Here is a 21,504-nt window from a genome sequence, read left to right as displayed (position 1 = left end):
GGAAATGTGCATGCGAACAACAGAATTTTTATGCAGCCATGAAAACAGTGCGAATATGACATCTGGGTCGAAATGGGTGCAACTGGAAGTCGTTATGCTATGCAACGTAAAACAGATCCAGAAAAACAAATGCCAGGTTTTAATCTAGATGCAGAATAGAGATTTTAAAGGATTTGCACACGGGGGTACAAGGTGTCAGTATATAAGGTCAATTACATTTCTATAAAGTAGAAACAAGTATAAATTAAAACACACACACACACATTCAAATGCCATTAGCCCAAGGTGACTGTATAGCCGTGATCACAGCACTTGGGCGGCTGAGACACTTAGTGAGTTCCAGGTCAACCCTGGCAACATAGTGAGACCCTGGCTCAAACACAAAATTAAAAAACAAACAAACAAAAACATAAAATATTTGTAAGTAAACTAACCAAATATATGTAGATTATTAATAATCACAGCATATGGTCTGCCCTCTGGATCTATGGGCTTTCCATACACACAGATCTAACCAACCATGACAGGCATACCCCTCAGTAGCTTTCTGCCCCTTTACAGATGTGCCCCCTCCCTCTGTCTCTTCAGGACTGGTTGGGCATGGCCACTCTTGCTCTGGGTAAGTTGTATTGCACTAAAGCATGCCTAGACTTCTGTGTTGTTATCATTATTTAATGATAATGTCCAACCGCTATTTACACAGGACTTACACTGCAATGAGTAGCTACACTAGATATGCTCTGCAGTGTACAGGAAATCGTGCATAGGTTATGTGCAGATATTGCTCTGCCTTACATGAGGCACTGGGGAGTTTGACGTTTGTATGGGAGCCTGGTGCTGATCTCCATGTCTACTGAGGACTAATGGCATTAAGAAATCCAAGCCCAGCATGGTGGTGCACACCTTTAATCTCAGCACTGGGAGACAGAGGCAGGCAGATGTCTGTGAGTTTGAGACCAGCCTGGTCTACAAATTAATTTGCAGGATAGCCAAAGATACACAGAGTAAACTCTCTCTTAGAAAAAAAAAAAAAAAGACAAAACAAAAGCAAATAAAAAAAGAAATTCAGGTGTGGTGGCTATTCCCAGTTGTCACTTTGACTACATCTGGAATGAACGACCATCCATTAATGGAGAACATATCTTGAGGCTTGAAGACATGGACTTCTGACCCAGATCTGAACATGGAGATCTTGAGGCATAGTGGCCATTAAAAAGCTTAGGCCCAGGTAAGGTACATGCCTTTAATCCCAGGAGACTAAAGTAAGCAGATTTCTGAGTTCAAAGCCAGCCTGGGACAAAGCAAGTTCCAAATCCAGGAATAGTGTTACTCACCTTTAATCTGGGCCACATCTTCTACTGGAGGCCTATACATGGACTCACTCTTCTTCACCCTCTTGCACCTACTTGCCAGCACATTTATTGGAACCTACTTCGTCAGGATTCCAGCTTCCACATAAGATCAGCTGAAACACCTAACCTTGTGGGACTGAGCAACTACTGGATTCTTGAACTTCCCATTCACAGCTGCCCATTGTTGTGTTAGTTGGACTACAGAGTGTCAGTCATTACAAGAAATTCCTTTTATAGAGAGAGACATCCCATAAGTTCTGTGACTCTAGAGAATCCTGAGTAACACACAGGTCTTGGCAAAAGAGATGGCTCATTAGTTAAGAGTGTATTCTGCTCTTGCAGAGGACCCAAGTTCAATTTCCCTCCCCACTCAATTGAGTGGCTCAAAATGACCTCTGACTTCAGCTCCAGTCACACTCAGCAGCTCACAATGGCCTCTAACCTTAGCATCAGTGGATCCAAGACTTCTGACCTCTGCAGGTACCTATACTCACGTACACATACCTACACATACACACACACCACAACACACACACCATACCACACACACACACACCAAACACACCATACCACACACACACACACACTAACGTAAAAGTCCCTCTGTTTTTTGCAAGAGAAATTCTAGACTCTACAATAAGCTGCAAGCAAGCCTGACAGCCTCTGCCCCCAGAGAGAGACACTGCCTTTGTAACTCTAACAGTGCTGTCCTGTGCTGTGGGGGAGGCACTATAGACACGATGCAGCGGTTTTATTGTCTGTAATAATTGCTGAATCTCAGGGCCTAAACCAATGCCCTGCTCAGTACAGTTGAAAACTGGAGGGATAAGTGTGGAAAGAGACATGCAGATGCCTTGGAAGTGTCTGAAACTAGAGCAAAGATAGCATCTGAAATAGACAAAGCTGCCAGCTCCCAGCCCTCAGCACCTTGCCTATGTGTATTCCCCACATGCGGAAAAGCTTCAGCTTCATCGGGTGCACTCAGTGAACAGCACTCAGCTAGCAGCACTCAACAAGCAGCACTCAGCAAGCAGCATTCAGTGAGCAGCACTCAGCGAGCAGCACCCTGGGTTCTTACACTACCTTACACTTCTCATTACTCCAAGCAAGGCCTGTGGTCTCCAACCGCAACATTCTATCCTGCTGTTCTATGTGATGTAATGGTCCCCTTGGATCCTGAGCTGGTTGGAAAAAAAGTCTGCAAGCTTCCTCATTTAGGCCTACACATTTTAGAGATCAATTACACAAAGAGGAGTCTGTTCTATAATAAATATTCTTGGAGGGAATTAATTTTAAAAATGGCTTCCTGTGGCTGGCCTAGCACCGTGCTCTCATGGGAAAACCAAACCCAGCCTTTTGAGGGAGGAAGAAAAGAGGTGTAATCATCCCAGACTCATGAGGATGCATTCACTCTGGAAGTGGCTCTGTATACACCTGATTCAACCGGGAGCCCGTTGGGAGAGCCAGCTAAACAAAACACGCGTGATACGACAGAAGAGCCAAGCCCAGACCCACAAAAGCCTCCTTTTATTTCAGCTTCATCCTGATCAGGCTTCCAACTTACATAGACCAAACCAACCTCCAGCCCAGGCTCCACAGAGAAAAGCCTGGTTCTGATTCTGTTTGGAGCAGTCGGTGTGAAATGTGATGAAATTCAAAACAGACAGGATACACAAGCTCCAGGGGGAAGTCATTAATACCCATGAACAATGATGAAGCAAAATGCCATCTGCCGGGCTACTGTGGCAAAGCTTTTAAAAATTCCAATTAGCCTATAAACCAGAATTGGGGCAGGGGAAGCAAATATGTTCCCCTCATCTGTCCTCAGCGTCTCCCTCCTCTTTGTATGAATGATGGACCATTACTGGCATATGAATTTATTTGGGAAGTTATAGTCATTATACTTTAGGACATGGGTGCTACTCATGTCTCCAGGTGGGACAGGATGCTATAGACAGCTAATTAAGAACACACATATACTTTCACAGACATTTTCCTATGAGATGAAACAATTGTCTCTATTATAAACACTGCTACCATTATATGCTGTTGGATTTAGCCTTTATGTGTATTTGGAGTTGAAGATGATGAAACATTTCTGTTGCTGTTATCCTGAGGGAAATTGCCAGGCTTATGATAGATTCTCATAGGGTAGGCCATTTTCCTGAGTTGCTTTTCATGAAGCACGCCACTATTAAAATCACAATGGCCATTATTAGACCTGGTGTATTTCAGCCTGAAAAAGAAAGGCCCTGATTACAAACACATAGAGTAGTTCTCCAGGCTGAACTTGTCCATCACTTGTCTTTGAAAAATCAAAGGATCCAGGCAAGCTACTTATGCATGTTGATATTCTCAGTATCTCTTGCTTTCTTTCTGACTCATCATGCAAATAATAGTGGGATTCATATATTTGGAATTGCGAATCCTAGTGCTATCGTTACATTAGTCTTGGGGTCCTTCGTTTCTACACCTATGAGATGTCTTCCCTGCCTTTGTAGGAATATTTAAAAGCTTATTGCAAGACTCAAAAGAAGTGTAAATGGTACATTTAGAAGTTTTTAATCCCCTAATTAAAAAAAAAAAAAAACGAAAACACTAGACCAGATAAATTAGACAGGATTGTCTGTTAAAGGATGGAACTGTGTAGCTACTGTTTAGACAGAAGTGTTATTATTCCCAGGAATCTAGCTCCTTCCTGGGCTGAACCAAGGTGGAGCCAATACTCAATGAACAGCCTTGTGCTGAAGGATACAGGCCTGGATCTGTAGGCGGTCTGACTCTGAGGTCATTTGGCTATCTGAAATTGGGAGTTATTCTGAAACAGGGGGCCTATTTTCCTATTATTAAGAGAATAATCTGCATTAATTAATTGCACTAATTTATCTGGTGAGATACCAGGAGGCTGTCAAATGTGAAGCACATAAATCTGCACATAACAGAGGATGCTCAAGCACAGCACAGGTGATGGTGCCTGGATGCAGGCTCATCATTGTAGCAAACCTTGTACATGCTGATAGGTTACCATAGAGACGGGAAGGCTACTCATGTGTGATGCCAACTGGTATATGGGAGATCTCCAGTTTCTACTCAACTGTCCTGTAAGCCGAAAACTGCTTACTAACTAGTGAGTCTATTCAGAAAAGGAGAGGAGGAGGGGGCAGGGGGAGGAGGGGGGGAGAAGGAGGAGAAGGAGGAGGAAAAGATGGTCATTGTGCTAGATGTCTATGATACCAGTACTTTGGAGGCTGAAGCAGGAGAATCAGAAAGCCCATTGCCAACCAGAGCTATACAACAAGATCCTGCCTCAAACTAACAACAGGATGAACATTAGGGAGGGGGGTTGGGTGGCATTCTGACCAAACTAAAAAACAACAAAGCGAAAGAAGTGGTAGACCTTCATAACTTTAAGTCATATATAATAAATCATTTATTGAAATATAAAGATCTCCATTTACACTTTTTAAAACAAAACATGAACAGGGGTATCTGGAAGCCATCTTGTACTAGAAGACCCTTCCTATGGAGTAAGTCGCTCTCACACACTTACCACACCACCATGTTGGGAACATGTCAGTATTGTTCTCTTTATTACTTCTAAAATATAAATTTTGGACATTCAAAAGTGCAACAGTTAACGTGCCTGTGGGGAATATCACAGTTAAAAAAAAATATAAACAAAGGCAGTGATACAGCTTGTCATACACATTTTGGCAGTATTCTCCAAGTCTACATAGCAACAGATATATACATATCGATGTATAACATCGTTTTATCTTACGTCCCTCTTCACAAATATAGGACCATTTTGTACAGGTTGGCAGACCACATTTTTTTTAAGGACATCATTGACCATTTTTTTTTAAAAAGTCACAAATTGTGTTCCTCGGGCAAGCTTTGATTGTCATCATAAAAATAGAAAGCAGGAAAGATTGGTAAATTTTCTTCCAGGGACTCTGCAGGAGGCCAGAAAGAAAAAAAATCAGGATACAGTCAAAACACTGTTTAAAAATAAAAATGTATCCCTGCTGAGTGTGGTGGTGCATGCCTGTAATCCCAGCACTGGGGGTACAGAGACAATGGATCTCTGAGAGTTCAAGGCTAGCCTGGTTTACACAGTGAGTTCCAGGGCAGCCAGGGCTGCGTAGAGAGACCCTGACTCAGAAAACAAAAGTGAACGTATTCCCATTGAATCTCAGAGGTGGGTACAGCTAAAGATGGGAAACTGCTGGTCTGAGAAGCATCATCCAGCTTCATGGTGTCATGCAAGGCCCCAAGCGACATCAGAATAAAAAGAAGCAACAAACAGAGGCTGTGCAAACGAGTGGTAAACAGACCGCTCGAGCCACGAGTCTAGAAAGACGGATGTAGTTCAAGTCTAATTGGCTCGAAAGACTCTAGTCAGGTTTTTGTTTTTCAATTGGCCAATCTGGCTCAGTCTTCACACTTACTGTGAAAAGGGAAAGTTAGGGTTTGCATTGAGATTATGCCAGTAGGTAGTCAAGTACCTTGTTATTGCTTCTGCGCCTTCCAAAGCATCACCTGCTGGAAGCAATACAGTGATTGCAGTAATCATGGCCCATGTTTCATTCATACAGAGTCAGCAATTAGACACATGGCAGAGAATGCCAATGAATTCACACTAACCACTTTGACAGTTCGGATGCTCCTGATAGCCTACCACCTAAAGCCCCCAAATCCAGAAAACTTTTTTTTTAAATCTTCTCCACCGAATATGGAGCTAGTTGCACAAAGACCTGACACATAGACTTGCATCATTCCTGGACACACTTTGAGATGAGCGAGCTCAGGTTCTCCCATCCAGGGGGAAGTGGTACCCACGTTGACTAGAACGGGAAGATGTTCCCAAGTCAAGATGTTTGCTTTCTCAGCCTCAGCCAAGCCTGGAAACTTAAATCAAGGGTAGGAATAGCTGCATACGTGGCATTGACATGTTATTGACATGAAGCCAAGAACTTAAACAGTAGCCTTCCTGCATGGTGGACTTGTAGCCCTGTTGCAAGTTTCAAAGTTGCCCTCCCCCAACAGTAACCCAAGCCAGTGTTTCTGAACACTGACTACTCAAGAACACCAGGCAGTTTATATATATAGCTTCCTGCTCCCGTCAGACCTTGTAATTCCAAATCTCTGGTGCAAAGGTCTGACACCATTGAGGCTAGTGACTGTAGCTGCAGTTAACGGTGGGAAGGGAAGAGCCAAACTGATGCCCACATAGCCTTCATTCAAAAGCACCATTGTGGTCTTGGGGTTTGCAGTTCTTTCTCGTCTGAGACAAGAGAGAAAAAGTAAGGTGCTGATGTTGAAGCATCCTTAAAGGTCAGACTTTAAAAGTAGGTATGGGCGGGATCCATCCAAGTCATCACTGGTCAGGAGAGACATCTGAGTCCCATCTGATGGACATTCTGCCCATCTGAGTCCTTTTCGTGAATGATTCTCTTCCAGAAGGTCGCACACAGCGTGAGGAGTCACACCGGGCTCAGGCGTACGCCTTTCTACTGAGATCACTTAGGACACTGGGTTTCTGTTTGCTTATCCCAGTACTTCAGAGGTCATTAACTGTTCCTAGTGCCTTGGATTAGGGAAACTGCTTAGAACACGACAACAAAAAGGTTTGACTTTCTGGATAACTACTTATACTCTGCTCTCTAGTGTTTCCTAACTTTAATCCGCTAAACCTATTATACTTCATTGAGAAACGTGTTACTTAATATAAATGTCAAAAATTGCCAAACTTGTCACCTACTTAGTAAGGGTTTTGTTTTAATTGTGCTTTCTCTGTAAAGAAATCATGTTATGGATTACATATTTAGCATTCTTGTTAAACAGTAGTAGTGTTATAAGTACAGATTACAAGATACAGAGGAGTTCTCGGGTTCCCTAAAAGACCCAAACCTACTACTCAAGGTCGGTTAGTTTTTATCTTTTTGCCTCTTTAACACTTACAAGACAGTAAAACACAACGGTTCCAGTACCTTCCAAAGTTCAAAGTGGTTTTGCATGTACTTCATGAGAAAATTCAACAGCAGCTGGTACCGGGTTCCAAGAAGGAAGGAAGCACACGGGTGGACTGAGTGGTCTCTTCAGAGGTCCGGAGAGGAGAGTTAACACAGATCTAAACCCATCCTCGGTTAAGAGTTATTTACATAATTACAATGCTGGAGTTGTCTGCAGTACAAGTTGGCGCGTGTGGGACTCTCACCCATGCCCTGGAAACACACAAAACCCGTCTTCTGTGGCCAGTCATTCTCTTGTCCATCCATTTCCAAACCGCACACGCCGCTGAGATGCTACTGACGCGTTGCAAGAGGCAACACGGATAAAGTTCCATCCAAGTATCCCAGTCATCCACACAGGCTTACCAAGGCCCTCGGCCTTGGGAACTTTCTCTCTCCACATCACCCAAGTCCTCTTCTCAACTTTTGCATTGCAATGAAGTGGTTTTCTTAAGGTTATCCCGAGGAGGCTCCCGGAGAAGATGACACCCTGAGCGTGTCAGTTACAGGAAGCTGTCCTCCACCAGGTCCGAGGAATCTATACCAATGTCATCCATCATGTCGATGTCCTCGATGGTCTCGTCCTCTCTCTTGATGAAAGTGGAACTACTGGAACCTGTCTCGATGGCACTCTCTTCCGAAGTCTGTGAGCTGATGGGATTGAAAAGCAAAGGCTAAGGTCATGGACAGACTGCCTACCGGGACTGCATTTCCAGGGTGGCTGCCTGAAGCAGCGGGACTCTTTGCACAAAGTCCTTTCCTGTTGAAGCATGAGTGGCCGAGCATGGCCAGTGGGCGGCTGAGCCAGCCAGCCACTCACTGGCCATTGCTGCACAGAGCCAACACAAAACCAAAACAGGGCCATCTGCGCAGGTCAGTTTGCCGCCTTTCTGGCCACGGGTCTTTTTTTGTGGGCGTGGCTAACAAGACTTAAGAGTTTCTACTTTCCCTCCTCAGCCTATCAGGGGAGAGAACAAGCAACAGCCAATCAAAAGGTACTGAGAGAGAGGGAAAAAAAAAAAAAACCTTAGGAAACAGAAGAATGGGACCCCACACTTCCCTCACTTCTTGCCAGGCCCCTGCCTCTTGTTCACCCCGAGTTTTCAGTTTACCACTTACACAAGGCGTAGAAGCCTTGCCCACAAGACCTGCACCAGAACAGCACCAATAGGCACGATAATGGGTAAGCGAGGAGCTCAGGCAGCCTCTTCTCTAGACCAACCAAGAGCGACAGATAACCAGAAAAAGGGTCTTCCCCGGGGAAGAATACACCAAATTGTCTATCCAATACCAAATGGTCAGCCCCGAAAACGTGCACATACGTAGTATCATACAGACTAAGCCGGTTGCAGTCACATACTTAGGTGTACAGATCTGTACACACATAAAATCTCAAAAGTAAAATATACATAATAAAAAGTAAAAATAAAGATCTCTGAGATGATTAAATATGATAATAATCTGATAAATATACACATATAAAGAGCTCAATAAATTAGCAATTATTATTCAACTGAATTTGAATAAAGCCGGGTATGAAATGAATCTGAGACCGGTTGTTGGTTTCCTTTTCTTCTTCTCTTTTTTCTTTCAGTACAGGGATTTGAACCTATGGCCTTAGATATGGCCAACATGAATTCTATACCTCCAACTCTAACTTTCTTTAACAGTTCACTCTCTTCCGTGTGGTCATGATAGACACAGCATGAATGATCTTGTTCTTAGGAAGAGTGTCGCAGAACACTAGGGATGAATTATCTTGGTGTTTCCTACTTAGCTCTCAGTCAGTGGGTGAGAAATGTGTGTGTGTGTGTGTGTACTGATGATGATTTATGTGACACCAATCTGGATAAAGAGAATGGGGCAAATGTCAACCCCTGTACCCACTAATTGGGAGGTATACACACTGCTGCTGTGTACTAAACATTTTTAAAACAAAAGTGTCAGGTGTACTATCCCTAAAGTCACCAGCCTGCCAAAAATCCCCACCTCTCCTCCCTCTCTAGATTCTTGCTGGCTTTTCCATATTCTGCCTTGGGTCACCATGTGCCTTGTCCATGTGAGTCTTTATACTCAAAATTCACGATCATCTGCAGGTGGGTAGAACCCCGACTCCTTCCCCTTTGTGAGGTGGCTTCCCTGTGCGTCACACAAAACAGAAGTAGAAGGCAGCCCACCAGAGGAAGGAGGGACAGACAGACTGACAGGGTGAGAGGCCTGTGAATCAGCAGTTTGAAAGTCCTCCCCAGCTAGTTCTGCACCACATGCAAGGCTAAAAGCTGTTGATGGAGCACCTCATATCCCAACCCCGCCTCTCTCAAGGTTCTCCTTGCTCCATGGCTGTTTAAGAGCTCAGAGTGAGGCTGGAGAGATGGCTCAGTGGTTAAGAGTGCCGACTGCTCTTCCGAAGGTCGTGAGTTCAAATCCCAGCAACCACATGATGGCTCATAACCATCCTTAATGAGGTCTAATGCCCACTTCTGGGATGTCAGAGGACAGCTACAGTGTACTCACGTATAATAAATAAATAAATCCAAAAAAAAAAAAAAAAAAAAAAAGAGCTCAGAGTGGAGCTTTTCATCACCAGCTTTGGCGACCAAACAAAGAGGACACCTCAGAATCACATGGGAGGTATTTTCGAACCTTTGTGACCTACCCTGGAATGATGCACCTGTCGCCCAAGCACAGTTTACATCCCTGGTGGCCTCAGTCTCCCTGAGCCCTCCCCTGCAGGCTAGCACGAGGAAGGTGGCTGTAGTTACCTGTGTCTGTTCCTCTTGCCCAGGTCTTCCTCCTCTGGAACAGGGTCAATGTCTGGCAGGGGGATGATGTAGCCACTGTCGGCGCTCAGTCTCTGTTCATCCAGGCCACCTTCCCAGTCCTTCAGCTTGTCCTCTTCATTTTTGTAAGTGACACCGATGTACGCATTATCAGAGTCCACCCGCATGCGTGCCACGGCCGGATGGTCACTCTTTAGGAAGTCCAGGTGAATCTTTTCATAACTCTGAAAGTATTCATTTAACACATTTAATCAGATGTTACTGACAAACTGTAAAATAAATGCAGACTTTTAGAACATGTAATTTACCACATATATTTCATGACTCTCTCCACCCCAACCTTTAAGCTCTCTTCCTCCCTTCTCACGATCCCCTTTCTTGCTTCCTGACCTACACATACATTTAGGTGTGCGCATGTGCAGGTATACATTTACATATGGAGACTGGTGAGATGGCTCAGTGGTTAAGAGCATTTGTTGCTCTTACAGAGGTCACAAGTTCAGTTCTCAGCACCCACATTAGGTGGCTCACAACCTTGTATTATTCCAGTTCTAAAAATTTCCACACCCACTTCTGGCCTTCACAGACACACACACATGTGATTTTAAATATATATATATATATATATATATATATATATATATATATATATATATACAAGCAGTCATATGCTCATACACCCATAAGTTAAAATTTAAAAATAAAATTAGTATTTAGATAAATAAGTACGCACATGTATATATATGTATACACACATAATTTTTAATTAGTTTCTACATTTAAAAGAAACATGGTACTTGCCTTTCTAAGCCTGGCTTCAACACAATCCCCAACAAATTTCAACATTTTTTTTTACAGAACTAAAACAGCAATTCTAAAATTCATATAAAAAAAAGACAAAAGACCCCAAATAGGTAGAGCAATGCTTGAAATATTATAATCCCCAGACTCATAATACCTGACCTCAAACTATACAATAGAGCCATTATATATATATATATATATGATATATATGTATATATATATCATATATATAACTAGTTTATCTATAACTATATAACTATAAATAAATGTATCAATGGAGCAGAATAGAGGATCCATAAATAAGCACACAGATATAGCCACCTATTTGACATAGGAGGCCAAGCTGACGCTGGAGAAAAGACAGCCTATTTAACAACTTGGAAAACTAGAAGAACAGAACTCAGTTCTAAATGAATCAAAGACCTGAATGAAAGACTTAAAGCTTTGAGACTTAGTAGAAAAAAATTTCAAGATGTAGACATAGACAAGACCTTTCTGAGTCAGACTCCAAGAGCACAGGAAATGATCAAGGACTAGCAAGAGGGTCTGGGCAAGTGGTGTTTGTCATTAATCCCAACACTGAAAGACAGGAGGATCTTTGCGAGTTCCAAGACAGCCAGGGCTACACAGTGAGACCTTGTCTCACACACATAAAAAATTGACAAATAGAATCAAATGGAATGTAAAGCTGGGTGTGGTGACACATGCCTTCAATCCAGGAAGTAGAGGCATGCAGAACCTTGCTGAGGTCAGCTAGATCTACTTAGAGAGTTCCAGGCCAGCCACAGTTACATAATGAGACCTTGTCTAAAACAGTAAATAAATATCCAGGTGTGGTGGATTCTAATACTAGGGCGGAAGAGGAAGGAAGAACTCTGTGAGTTCTACCTAGCAAGTTCCAGGTCAGCCAGAGACACAAAGTGAGACCCTGTCTCAAAAAAACTCAGACAACAACAACAACAACAAAAAAGAAACCCCACAAAACAAAACAATAAAATAATAAAAGAGGAAAGAAATAATAAAGCTTTTGTGGTTTGTTTTTTGGGAACAGTCACAAAAGTGAAAAGAGAAGGTAAAGAATTGGGGGGAAAGCTCTGCCACATATATAAATATACATCAGACAATGGATTAGTATGCAGGCTATATAAAGAGCAGCAAACACACTCACACAAATACTCAGTCAATAAATTGGCTAATAAACTGAATATTTAGCTTTCAAAAGAATAAATGTAAATATTCAATAAATCCTTTAAAAAGCATTCAATATCCTTAGCCACTGGAGAAAGAAGAAAAGCCACTCACCCAGTCAAAGTGGCCATCAGCAAGAAAGCAACAACAAATCAATCAATAAATCAATCAATAGTGACGAGGTTATGCTGATGGGGGAAAGGGGGCTATATATCCATACTGGAAGTCTGTATGGAGGCTAGATTCAAAAAGAAAAAAAAAAAGCCTAAACGTAAATCGGGCATCATGATGAACATCTTTAATCCCAGCACTTCAAAGGCAGAGGCTGGCAGATCACTAGATCTATGAGTTCAAGGCCAGCCTGCTCAACAGCGTGAGTTCCAGGACAGCCAGGGCTACACAGAAAAACCCTGTCTCAAAAAAACAAAACAAAACAAAACAAAAAAACCAACCAAACAAAAACAAATTACCTAGCTATGCCCCTCTGAAGCACACACCCAAGTCAACACACCACGTAGCTTTTCGCCGTCTGTGTGTGCGGCGCCGGCCGAAACAGACAGAATCAGACAACTTGTCGTTTTAGCAGCAGTGTCTTCCTCTTCCCACCAACAGAAAACCTTCCACTGACCTAGGTAAAGTACTCCTACACCATCCCAGCATCACGAATGTGAGGAGAAACCAGTGCTGAGGGACCAAAACTGACACACTGAACTTTCAGCTCAAATGATGGGAGGCTCTAGGGCAAATCACTGATGTTGCCTCTCAAGAGGGAAGAGAACGGAGTCGGTCTGCGGTGCCTAGTCTGAGATGAGATTCATCGCACGGGAGTGTGCGGCTTCCCCTCTCAAGGCTTCGGTGGAAAATTGCCGCATTCATTTACAGCTCCGGCTAGGTCCCGTGAAATTACATTTGTCCCTTTGAACAATGCTTTCTGTGCCACTGAAAACCAGCTGGAGTCACAGATAACAGCTGGGATGGTCCCCTCCAGTCAGCTGGTAAAAACCAGTTTCAAATGGATTTAAGTGTATTCAAATAAGCAATTTAATGGCCTCAGATGTCCTGAGAGTTCTAACTGCTTGGTAGCTTCAGATACTCAGATGTCTGGAGAATGAAGTGCCTACAGGTGTCTCACACCTAAGATGAAAGAGAGCCCTGTGGAAAGGCGGGGAGGGGCTCTCATTCATCAGTGCTACTGGGGTCCTATAGAGCACTCCCCAAAGCCCTGGTCACAAGATCACACAATCCGTGTCCTCCTTTGAAAGCGTTCCTTTCAAACAGCGCAGAGCAGCTCTGCTTGTTGGCATAACTGCTCACTAGCCTCTCCTTCCCGCCTCCTCCTGCCCACTGTCACAGGTTCGAACCAACCTTCTTGTATTGTCCAGGCAAGAGATTCTCCACTATCTCGCTGAGGTGGTAGAAGGAGGGTCTCTTCTCAGGCTCACTGTTCCAGCACTGCACCATGATCTCATAGCTGCAGAGGCAGAGCTCAGAGTGAGTGTGGGCCTGCCCGTAGACGGCAGCCACCCCACAGACCCCCGGAGTGTGGACATGGGCCCGTGGGTGAGGAGGAAGCTTACACTTCACTGGTGGCATGGTCAGGTTTGGCCATCCGGTATCCACTCTTGATCTTATTGTAGAAAGTAGAATCGACCATCATGCCAGGATAGGGTGTGCCACCTACGAGCCAAACAGAGATAACCCGATGACAGAGGGTTTTTCCTTGTACCACACACCTTTGATCCTGAACCCCTGAGGGCCTGATTCTTTCAAAGAATCTGTATATTTTCATCTCCTTGACTCCAGAGGACTTTTCAGACTTGCCATAGCAGTCTTGGGTGATCAAATCCAAGCGTCTTGGGCAACTTTAGAACAAAATTCACTAACGCACTGAATGGTGTTTCTAGCAACCACATCTAAATGCAAACACGCGAACGAGGCGGAGAGGTGTTCTACGCCACTAAAGAACATTATCTTCTTCAGAAGTGTTCACATAATCACAGCCCAAGGCAAAGCTAGGACCTGGCAGTCCATAGTCTGCTGTTTGAAGGGCATGCAGGGCCTCAGAAAAAGGAGAACTGAAGGGGTAGCAGTGTGTGGGGAAGCCAAGGCCAAGTCAAGTTCAATTCCCTCTCTGAAGTTTCCAAAACCACTCCAAGTCTCCTTTGTCTTGTCTCTGAACCCACACTACAGCTTACAGGGTTTACCTATGAGTGTGTAATCTGTATGTCCCCAAAGTCCAGTCAAACCTCACTATTCCCTTATGACCCTCCCTTGGCAGCAGGCACCTGATTTGTTCAGGCCCTAATGACAAGTGACCAAATGTTAAGAACGGTTTTTTTTCTCTTTGAGATGTGGAGTTACACACACCCCTCGGGTTCCCTGCCACATCACCTTTCACCTGGGCATCATTCATCATCAAGTAAGGGAGAGGAACTATTGGTGAGCTCTTTAATCAAGTTCAAAATGAAAAGGCAGATGCCATGGGAAACACTTCCCACAGGGGCAAGTGACTCCCGCATAACCAGAGTGACAGTAGCCAGGGGTGAGGAAGCAGACCACAGAGACCCTGGCTGGATCTATTCAGCCTATGTCAGACATGGTAGGGGTAAACCTGTGGAGCAAGGCTTCAGTGTGACTGGTTGACACTGCATGTGTCCCCCTGGAACTGGGACAGACTCATGTCCCTTCTAGTGCCATTCAGAATGAGCCACAGTAGCTGTTGAGCTCTTACCAAGGGAAAAGATTTCCCAGAGCAGAATGCCATAGGACCAGACGTCACTCAGCGTGGTGTAGAGGTTGTCGAAGATGCTCTCGGGTGCCATCCACTTCACAGGCAGGAAAGTCTGTGGGAAAGGAGAGAGGAAGTGAACCCACGGGCTACGCTCTGATGTCTGGAGAAACAGAAAGGGGTTCTCCCTGGGCTGGGAATAATGCATTAAATATCTTGCCAGCATTCTGTCTCTCACAGGTTTACTGTTCACCAGCAACTAGGTAGGTTGTGTGTATGTGTGTGTATGCCCGTGTGTATGCAAGTGCTTGTTGCATGAGTGTGTGTGCATGTGGAGGCTCTCCTGGCCTGGGACTCACCAATTCAGCTAGACTATCTAGCCAAGGAGCTCCAGGGGTTTGTCCCTGCCTCCCCGGCACAGAGGTTACAAGCACTGGCCACTATGTCGGGCTTTCTGGACATCAAACACGGGTGCCCTTGCTTACACAGCAAACACGTCACTCTCGGAGCTCTCTCTCTAGCCCCACTGTGTAGATTCTTAATAATAACAGACAAGGAGTGGTCAACGCCACTTCTCATAGCTTCCAAAGGAATAATATGCTAAACATATTCAACCTTCAATTCACCAATAAAGTGCGACCTTCGACCAGACCAGTTTGCAGGCGACCCTAGGAACAAAACTAAGAATAGACAGATATAGCATCCTGGAAACCAGTGTCAGCTTCCAAGCAGTAAGAAATAAGTGGTGGTTCTCTACCACCGAAAGACAAGACACTCAAACGCGTCTCTTGTGCAAAGGTGGTCCAAACAGCAGATATACTAAGTCTGGGCAGATATATAACACAGCGCCCTTCACGTTAGCATCCTCCCCACACACACACCCCTCCCCCCAGACTACGAAGAAACAGTAGAAGAAACATTCATAACCTTAGGTAAGAAATCATCTCCACCCAAGTGTAGCAACTTGTTCGGGGTGCCTGGGAGGAGCCACGGCTACAGTCACTGAGCGTGAGTCCAGGGCACAGAGCACGGACAGAGATCACTGTCCTCTGCAGCCCAGTAAGCTGTCTTACATCAGTGGAACAGAGTGACATATAATTGCACCAATGGGTGACAGATGTGTCCTAAGCGACTCATGGGCTTACAGGCTGAAGGGATGGAGAAGGATGATCAAGTAGACAATGAAACTATCACCAAGGAAACGGTGATGTTCTTTCTATTCAAGCAGTCTTGATGCTCTCAAGGTTCAACTTGTCTGTTGGAAATCTGGTGAGAGGTTTAAAAACTAGAGATCTCCCCTGGAAATGAACACTTGTATATTCATGTACACACTTGATTTACTAGGAATTAGCACTTATTGAGTGTGTCTAATTTGGTTTTTTTTTTTAATTTTTGCACATATGGGTGTTTTGCCTGCAATGTCTGTATGCCACATGAATTGGAAGCCAAAAGATGGCATCAGATCCCTAGACCTGTAGTTACAGGCAGTTGTGAGCTGCCTTGTGAGGGCTGGAAATTGTACCCAGATCCTCTGGAAGACCAGCATGTGACAGTGAGCCATCTCTCCGGCCCCTGATAGATGCTTCTATATGTCCAGCACTCTCTACGGCACTTTGTGTGAATTACCTAAATCGTTCCCTTGTAGTAATTTAGGAAACGGATTAAGCTACAAACAGAGAAACTGAGGCATGAAATAGACAAGAGACTTCACCAAACAACACCCCTAGTATAGGGTGGAGCTGATACCAGGCTGTCTGACTGTTATACCTAAGCTTTCCCTATGAGACCTCTGGAACCAGCTGATGACTGGCTTCTGAATTAAGAAATAACAGAACTTCCGAGATTAAAGGGATGGGGAAAGAAGGATCGAGGACGGCCGGAACATACACTGCCTTTTGACACGTAGTTGGAATCGTGCATGATGTCTCTGGCCAGGCCAAAATCACAGATCTTCACAATTTTCCCTTGCGCCAGGAGGACGTTGCGGGCAGCCAGGTCCCGGTGGACACACTATGTGGGAAGGAAAGAAATCACTTCAGAATGGCTCCAGCCAAGGCCCAGTTGCAGCACTCCTGCAAGACCGGCCAGTCCATGACGGGCACTTAAAGGTGCCCTGGCAGGAAGCCCTTGCCCTCCCCTCCCTGACTCCTCCTGGAGAAAGGGAGACTCCCAGTGACGTCACACTCCCAGCCTATCAGGGGAAGTGAAAGAGGCGGGTTAAACTGAGCAGCTGGTACTCTGGCTCTTAGACCTTCCTCCTCCAATTTCTTCCCATGCCCCTCCCTCTGAAGCCATGGCTGGGTCTGAAGAGGTCTCTGGGCCTTGAACTTACATTTTTCGAAGCCAAAAATTCCATTCCTCGAGCAACTTGATAGGTGAAGCTCAACAGATCCAGCAAAGTCAGACCCTCGGAGTCATCGTCCGAAAGGAGGTTTTTGACTTCTGAGTCTGTGGGAAGGAACCAAATATGTTGGTGCTGGGTAAAAGTGGGGGGTCGTCCCAGTACCCAGACATCCCTTTGTCTGGCAGGTTGCAGAAGCTTGCCCAAAGATCTCTCTTGAATGCATTTTTGTCATAACTTTTAGACTTTACCAGGTACAAAAACTATACAAAGGAGGCTGTGGGTGTGGCTCAGTGGTAGAGCATTTGCCCAGGAGGCACGAGGCACACGTTTCAAGCCCTAGTACTATAAAAATAGAAAGGAACAAAATAATAGTTCTTTCTTCCAAAAGAAATATACACAGGTTGAGCATCCCAGACCCAAAATCCTGACTCCAAAATGCTTCAAACATCCAAAACTTATTTAGCACCAGCACGCTGGTAAAAGTATCCCCATGCCAGACTTCATGTGACAGATCGCAGTCAAAACACAAGCACACTAAAAAAAATATTGTATAAAATTACTGTCAGCTATGTGTCTGAGGTGTGCATGAAACAGGCATGAATTTGTGCTTAGACTTGGCTCCCAAACCCAAGATATCTCATTATGTATATGCAAATATTCCAAAATCTGAAAAAAAAATATTCAAAACACATTCAGTTCCAAGCATTTCAGATAAGAGATATTCATCCGGCAGGCACAAACACAGACTGGGCGGGGCAGGGGGAGAATTATACACATAATGATTAGTCAAACCAACTCCCTCCACGAGCCTCACAGATTGTCAGTTGACCTTGGATTTCACTTTTGACCTTGTCACATCACCTCAGCCATCTTGGAGTCTCTGAGTCTCTCTCTCTCTCTCTCCACACACACACACACACACACACACACACACACACTGGGCTTTCTCTCACAAATCCAAGCATTTCACTGGCTTTCAGGTGTTTCTCCCAGCTGTATCACACACACACACACACACACACACACTGAAACCATCCGTGATGATTCTGAGGTTTACTTTCTTTCCTTTTTTGCTTTGTGTCTAATTTGCCCGTTAAATCACCTCCTGAACAGAGCAGGCAGCCATCCTCAAGGGCCATGCCCAGGATGGGGCATGGACCTCCCCTTGCAACCTGTCCACTGCCCTGCACACACACACTCATGAGGCAGGCAATCTAGGCCAGTGGTGCTCAGTACTTTTTGATGATTTGCAGGCCAGTGATGAGCAGCTCCAGCCATTTTTTTCAGCCAGCTATAGGAAGGCCAGAAAACTGTGGTCTGCCTGCCAACAGGACCCAGGGCGAGCATGACTCGGGTCCCCTCTCCCTGGTGCCAAGTCCACCAGCTCTGTCCGGGAAGCAGTGCAAACTATTTTTAACCATTTGGGAGTGCAAAGGTAGCAGTGTTCCAACAACTCTCACTGGGTAAACTTTAAGAAGGTTTGGAAATTCAACCATTTGGCAATGGGAAGTGGACGGAGCTGCAGAACTGGAAAATATTATTACGTGCTTAAGTTTTGCAAAACAAGCACATACTTTTTAATGGCTTGTACCTTTCACTTAAGAACCCTGAAAGCATTCAGAGCATGTTAGCGATTTTTCAAAAAACAATCTCCATGGCAGCTGAACATTTTTGCAGCAGCTGATGAGAGGCTCAATTCCCCCCCCCCACTGTCCCCCAAAACCAGAATCACAGGAAAAGCTCAGGCCTGCCTAGATACTGCTCACTTCGAGTGTGTGGTTAAGCAAGAGCCCTGGAGTAGCCACCCCAGAGTGGGCATGAGGTGGCCCATCTGGTGTAGCATCACTGATGGCACCCCGGAGTTTACAAATGAACTCATCCCAGCACAGTTTTCAAAACAGGAGGAGGGTTTGCTTTCAAACAAAAGTCAACAGGAACAACTTGTCAGATACTGCAACCTCAAACTGTCTGCTCTCCAGTTACTGTCACAACGTGTACGTTAGAAGAGCTAAAAGCCAGGATTATGGCGCTCACAGGAAAAACAAAACAAAACAAAAAATGTGAGGAAACAATATAAGATTGCCAACTTTCAGATTGGCCATTGAGAAAACACCAATTATCACCACTTCCATTTTTTTTTTAACAAAAGACATGTTAACAAGCAAAGACCATCATAGCAGAATGAATTATTTATTTAAAGCCACTACATTTAAAGTCTGAGAAATTGATTACATTATATCTGTCTTTATTATTATTATTACAATAGTATATACTTTTTCTTCAGTTCCAGAGAAGAAACTGTGTACACACCGGGCAAGCAATATACCATAGGGCTACATCAGCAACCCTGCATCTTTATTCTTCTCACACATAAAGCACAAATCTACAAAAAGCTATCTCGGCCCAGCTGCACTTAGGGAGCCCACTGCTTGGCAGAGCAACCTATCATCCCCGTTTCCCTCCCTCTGAGCAGCAAGTTAAACCACAGAAAGATCATATTTGCCAGAATGAGCACGGGCGCTTTTACCTAGCATGGATTTCTTCTTGTAGGAGGCTGGCCGATCGTACAGCGATCTCTGGATGTCAGAGTATTTAGAAACCTCTTTCCTTTCAAGCATGGGGACATATTGTGTGGTATCAGCTTGCTTCATGTCCATGTAGTCGCCATTATTTTCAAAAGACAAAATCACATAACTGTGTAAAAAAGAAAAAGAAAAAGAAGAAGAAATTTCACCCGGGTGGCCTCTCACTCAGTAGAGAACTAAACACACGCTAATTTGGGTACCTACAGTGTGCCATTAACTGAGAGAGATATCAAGGGCTTGGGGATGAGCATAAACAATCCCCATGTGCACGGGGCGGTCCAGACAAACAGATGAACATTAATCAGACATGAGGGCACGGGTCATCTCAAACCCAGTGTGATGGGAAGGGGGGATGACTCTGGTGACGTGGAAGGCATCAGAACTCTATCCAGGAGTTAAGCAAGCACTTCTAAAGAGTCCGTACATCGATACCATCTAAATAGAAGGGAAACATTATAGGGCCAGCTGGGATCCCCAAAAGGTAATCTCCATGATTCTTCATGGTTTTATTTATTTGTTTGTTTGTTTGTTTGTTTATTATATGTAAGTACACTGTAACTGTCTTCAGACACACCAGAAGAGGGCATCGAATCCCATTACAGATGGTTGTGAGCCACCATGTGGTTGCTGGGATTTGAACTCAGGACCTCTGGAAGGGCATTCAGTGCTCTTAATTGCTGAGCCATCTCTCCAGCCGGACTCTTCATGTTTTACTTCTCTGTCTTCTACACATCCTCACAAGGAGCTGAGACATCCTCAAGAGCCACAGGGAAGTCAGGGTGGGGACTACATTCCCATAAACACAAGAAACATTCTTAGTCTGCTACACTGAACTGTTGAAAAGTTCATGACACGAAGGCAGTCACTGTCCCCTGAAGGTTCAGTGACCGTGTGGCCATGTGGCTCAGACACATAGTTCCTGCGACTCAATAAACTGACCACCCATTTGGAGCCCATTAAGTGACTCAAGAGCATGGGAGGTCCGTCTACTCTCAGGGGTCTTTACAGACACTTTGAAGTTTTATCAGTAGAGATAAGCGAGAATCCCTGGCCCAGGTTCAGCAAGGACCAACAACTCGTCCTGGGGATGAGCATTAATGACATTCCTTGACATGTCCTGAGACAGCACATACAGAGAAGAGAGTGGCTCTCAGAAGGATCCCCGTGCCCTGCCCCCCCGTCATTCAAACCAATCAGTACAGCCTTGCCATGTGATGACTAGCCCAAGACACCTGCAGTGTGTACCCATCCACACTGACACGGATGGCTAGGTAGGCTTCCAGCCTCGTGGCTTCTGGTACTGGCCTAGGATCTGCAGGCCTGGAACCTGTCAGGACAGGCTTTTCTCCATGTCTGAGTCCGACACAAGGACACACATGCTCCTCTCATGTTTACCTTCTTGTGCTCTCGTCTGCAGGATTCAATCCAAAGATGTCCAGGTCTTTCTTCGGCTTCTCTGGGTGTTGGCTCATGAAGCTATCTCTGTTCTTATGTAAGTAGTTGACCAAATCCCCATAGAAGCAGTATTCTGTGATGATGTAAATGGGACCTGTGGGTACCAAACAGTCCAGTATAAAAATGGAGAACAGAAAGAAACTATTCTTTCTCTGAACCAATGAATTTCCAAAAAGTCAGGGGACCCAGTGAGCTCCACGTATGAGCTTTATATTCAGGAGGCATGTTTGGGGTGCAGAGAGGGCAATCTGTGC

At 44.7% G+C, this 21,504-nt stretch overlaps 1 protein-coding gene across 5 annotated transcripts in view; it reads right to left on the bottom strand.

Annotated features, from left to right (window-relative positions):
- Positions 1 to 4,769: 4,769 nt before the first annotated feature.
- Positions 4,770 to 21,504, bottom strand: part of Pdgfra (platelet derived growth factor receptor alpha) — a 45,781-nt gene continuing 29,046 nt past the window's right edge. For all 5 annotated transcript variants that reach the window (XM_029477989.2, XM_021163796.3, XM_021163795.3 and 2 more), the window contains exons 15-23: positions 21,191 to 21,344; positions 19,738 to 19,904; positions 17,199 to 17,314; positions 16,754 to 16,876; positions 14,870 to 14,981; positions 13,716 to 13,815; positions 13,504 to 13,609; positions 10,129 to 10,370; positions 4,770 to 8,017 (exon numbers count right to left, since the gene is read on the bottom strand). In XM_029477989.2, the coding sequence (XP_029333849.1) occupies positions 7,870 to 8,017; positions 10,129 to 10,370; positions 13,504 to 13,609; positions 13,716 to 13,815; positions 14,870 to 14,981; positions 16,754 to 16,876; positions 17,199 to 17,314; positions 19,738 to 19,904; positions 21,191 to 21,344 (1,268 nt within the window). In that variant the 3' untranslated portion in view covers positions 4,770 to 7,869. The remainder of the gene's footprint in view (positions 8,018 to 10,128; positions 10,371 to 13,503; positions 13,610 to 13,715; positions 13,816 to 14,869; positions 14,982 to 16,753; positions 16,877 to 17,198; positions 17,315 to 19,737; positions 19,905 to 21,190; positions 21,345 to 21,504) is intronic.

Source organism: Mus caroli, unplaced genomic scaffold, assembly GCF_978045245.1.
Source record: "Mus caroli unplaced genomic scaffold, Mus_caroli_1 scaffold_4, whole genome shotgun sequence".
NCBI classification, from domain to species: domain Eukaryota; kingdom Metazoa; phylum Chordata; class Mammalia; order Rodentia; family Muridae; genus Mus; species Mus caroli.
This window is presented reverse-complemented; position numbering and strand designations above follow the sequence as displayed.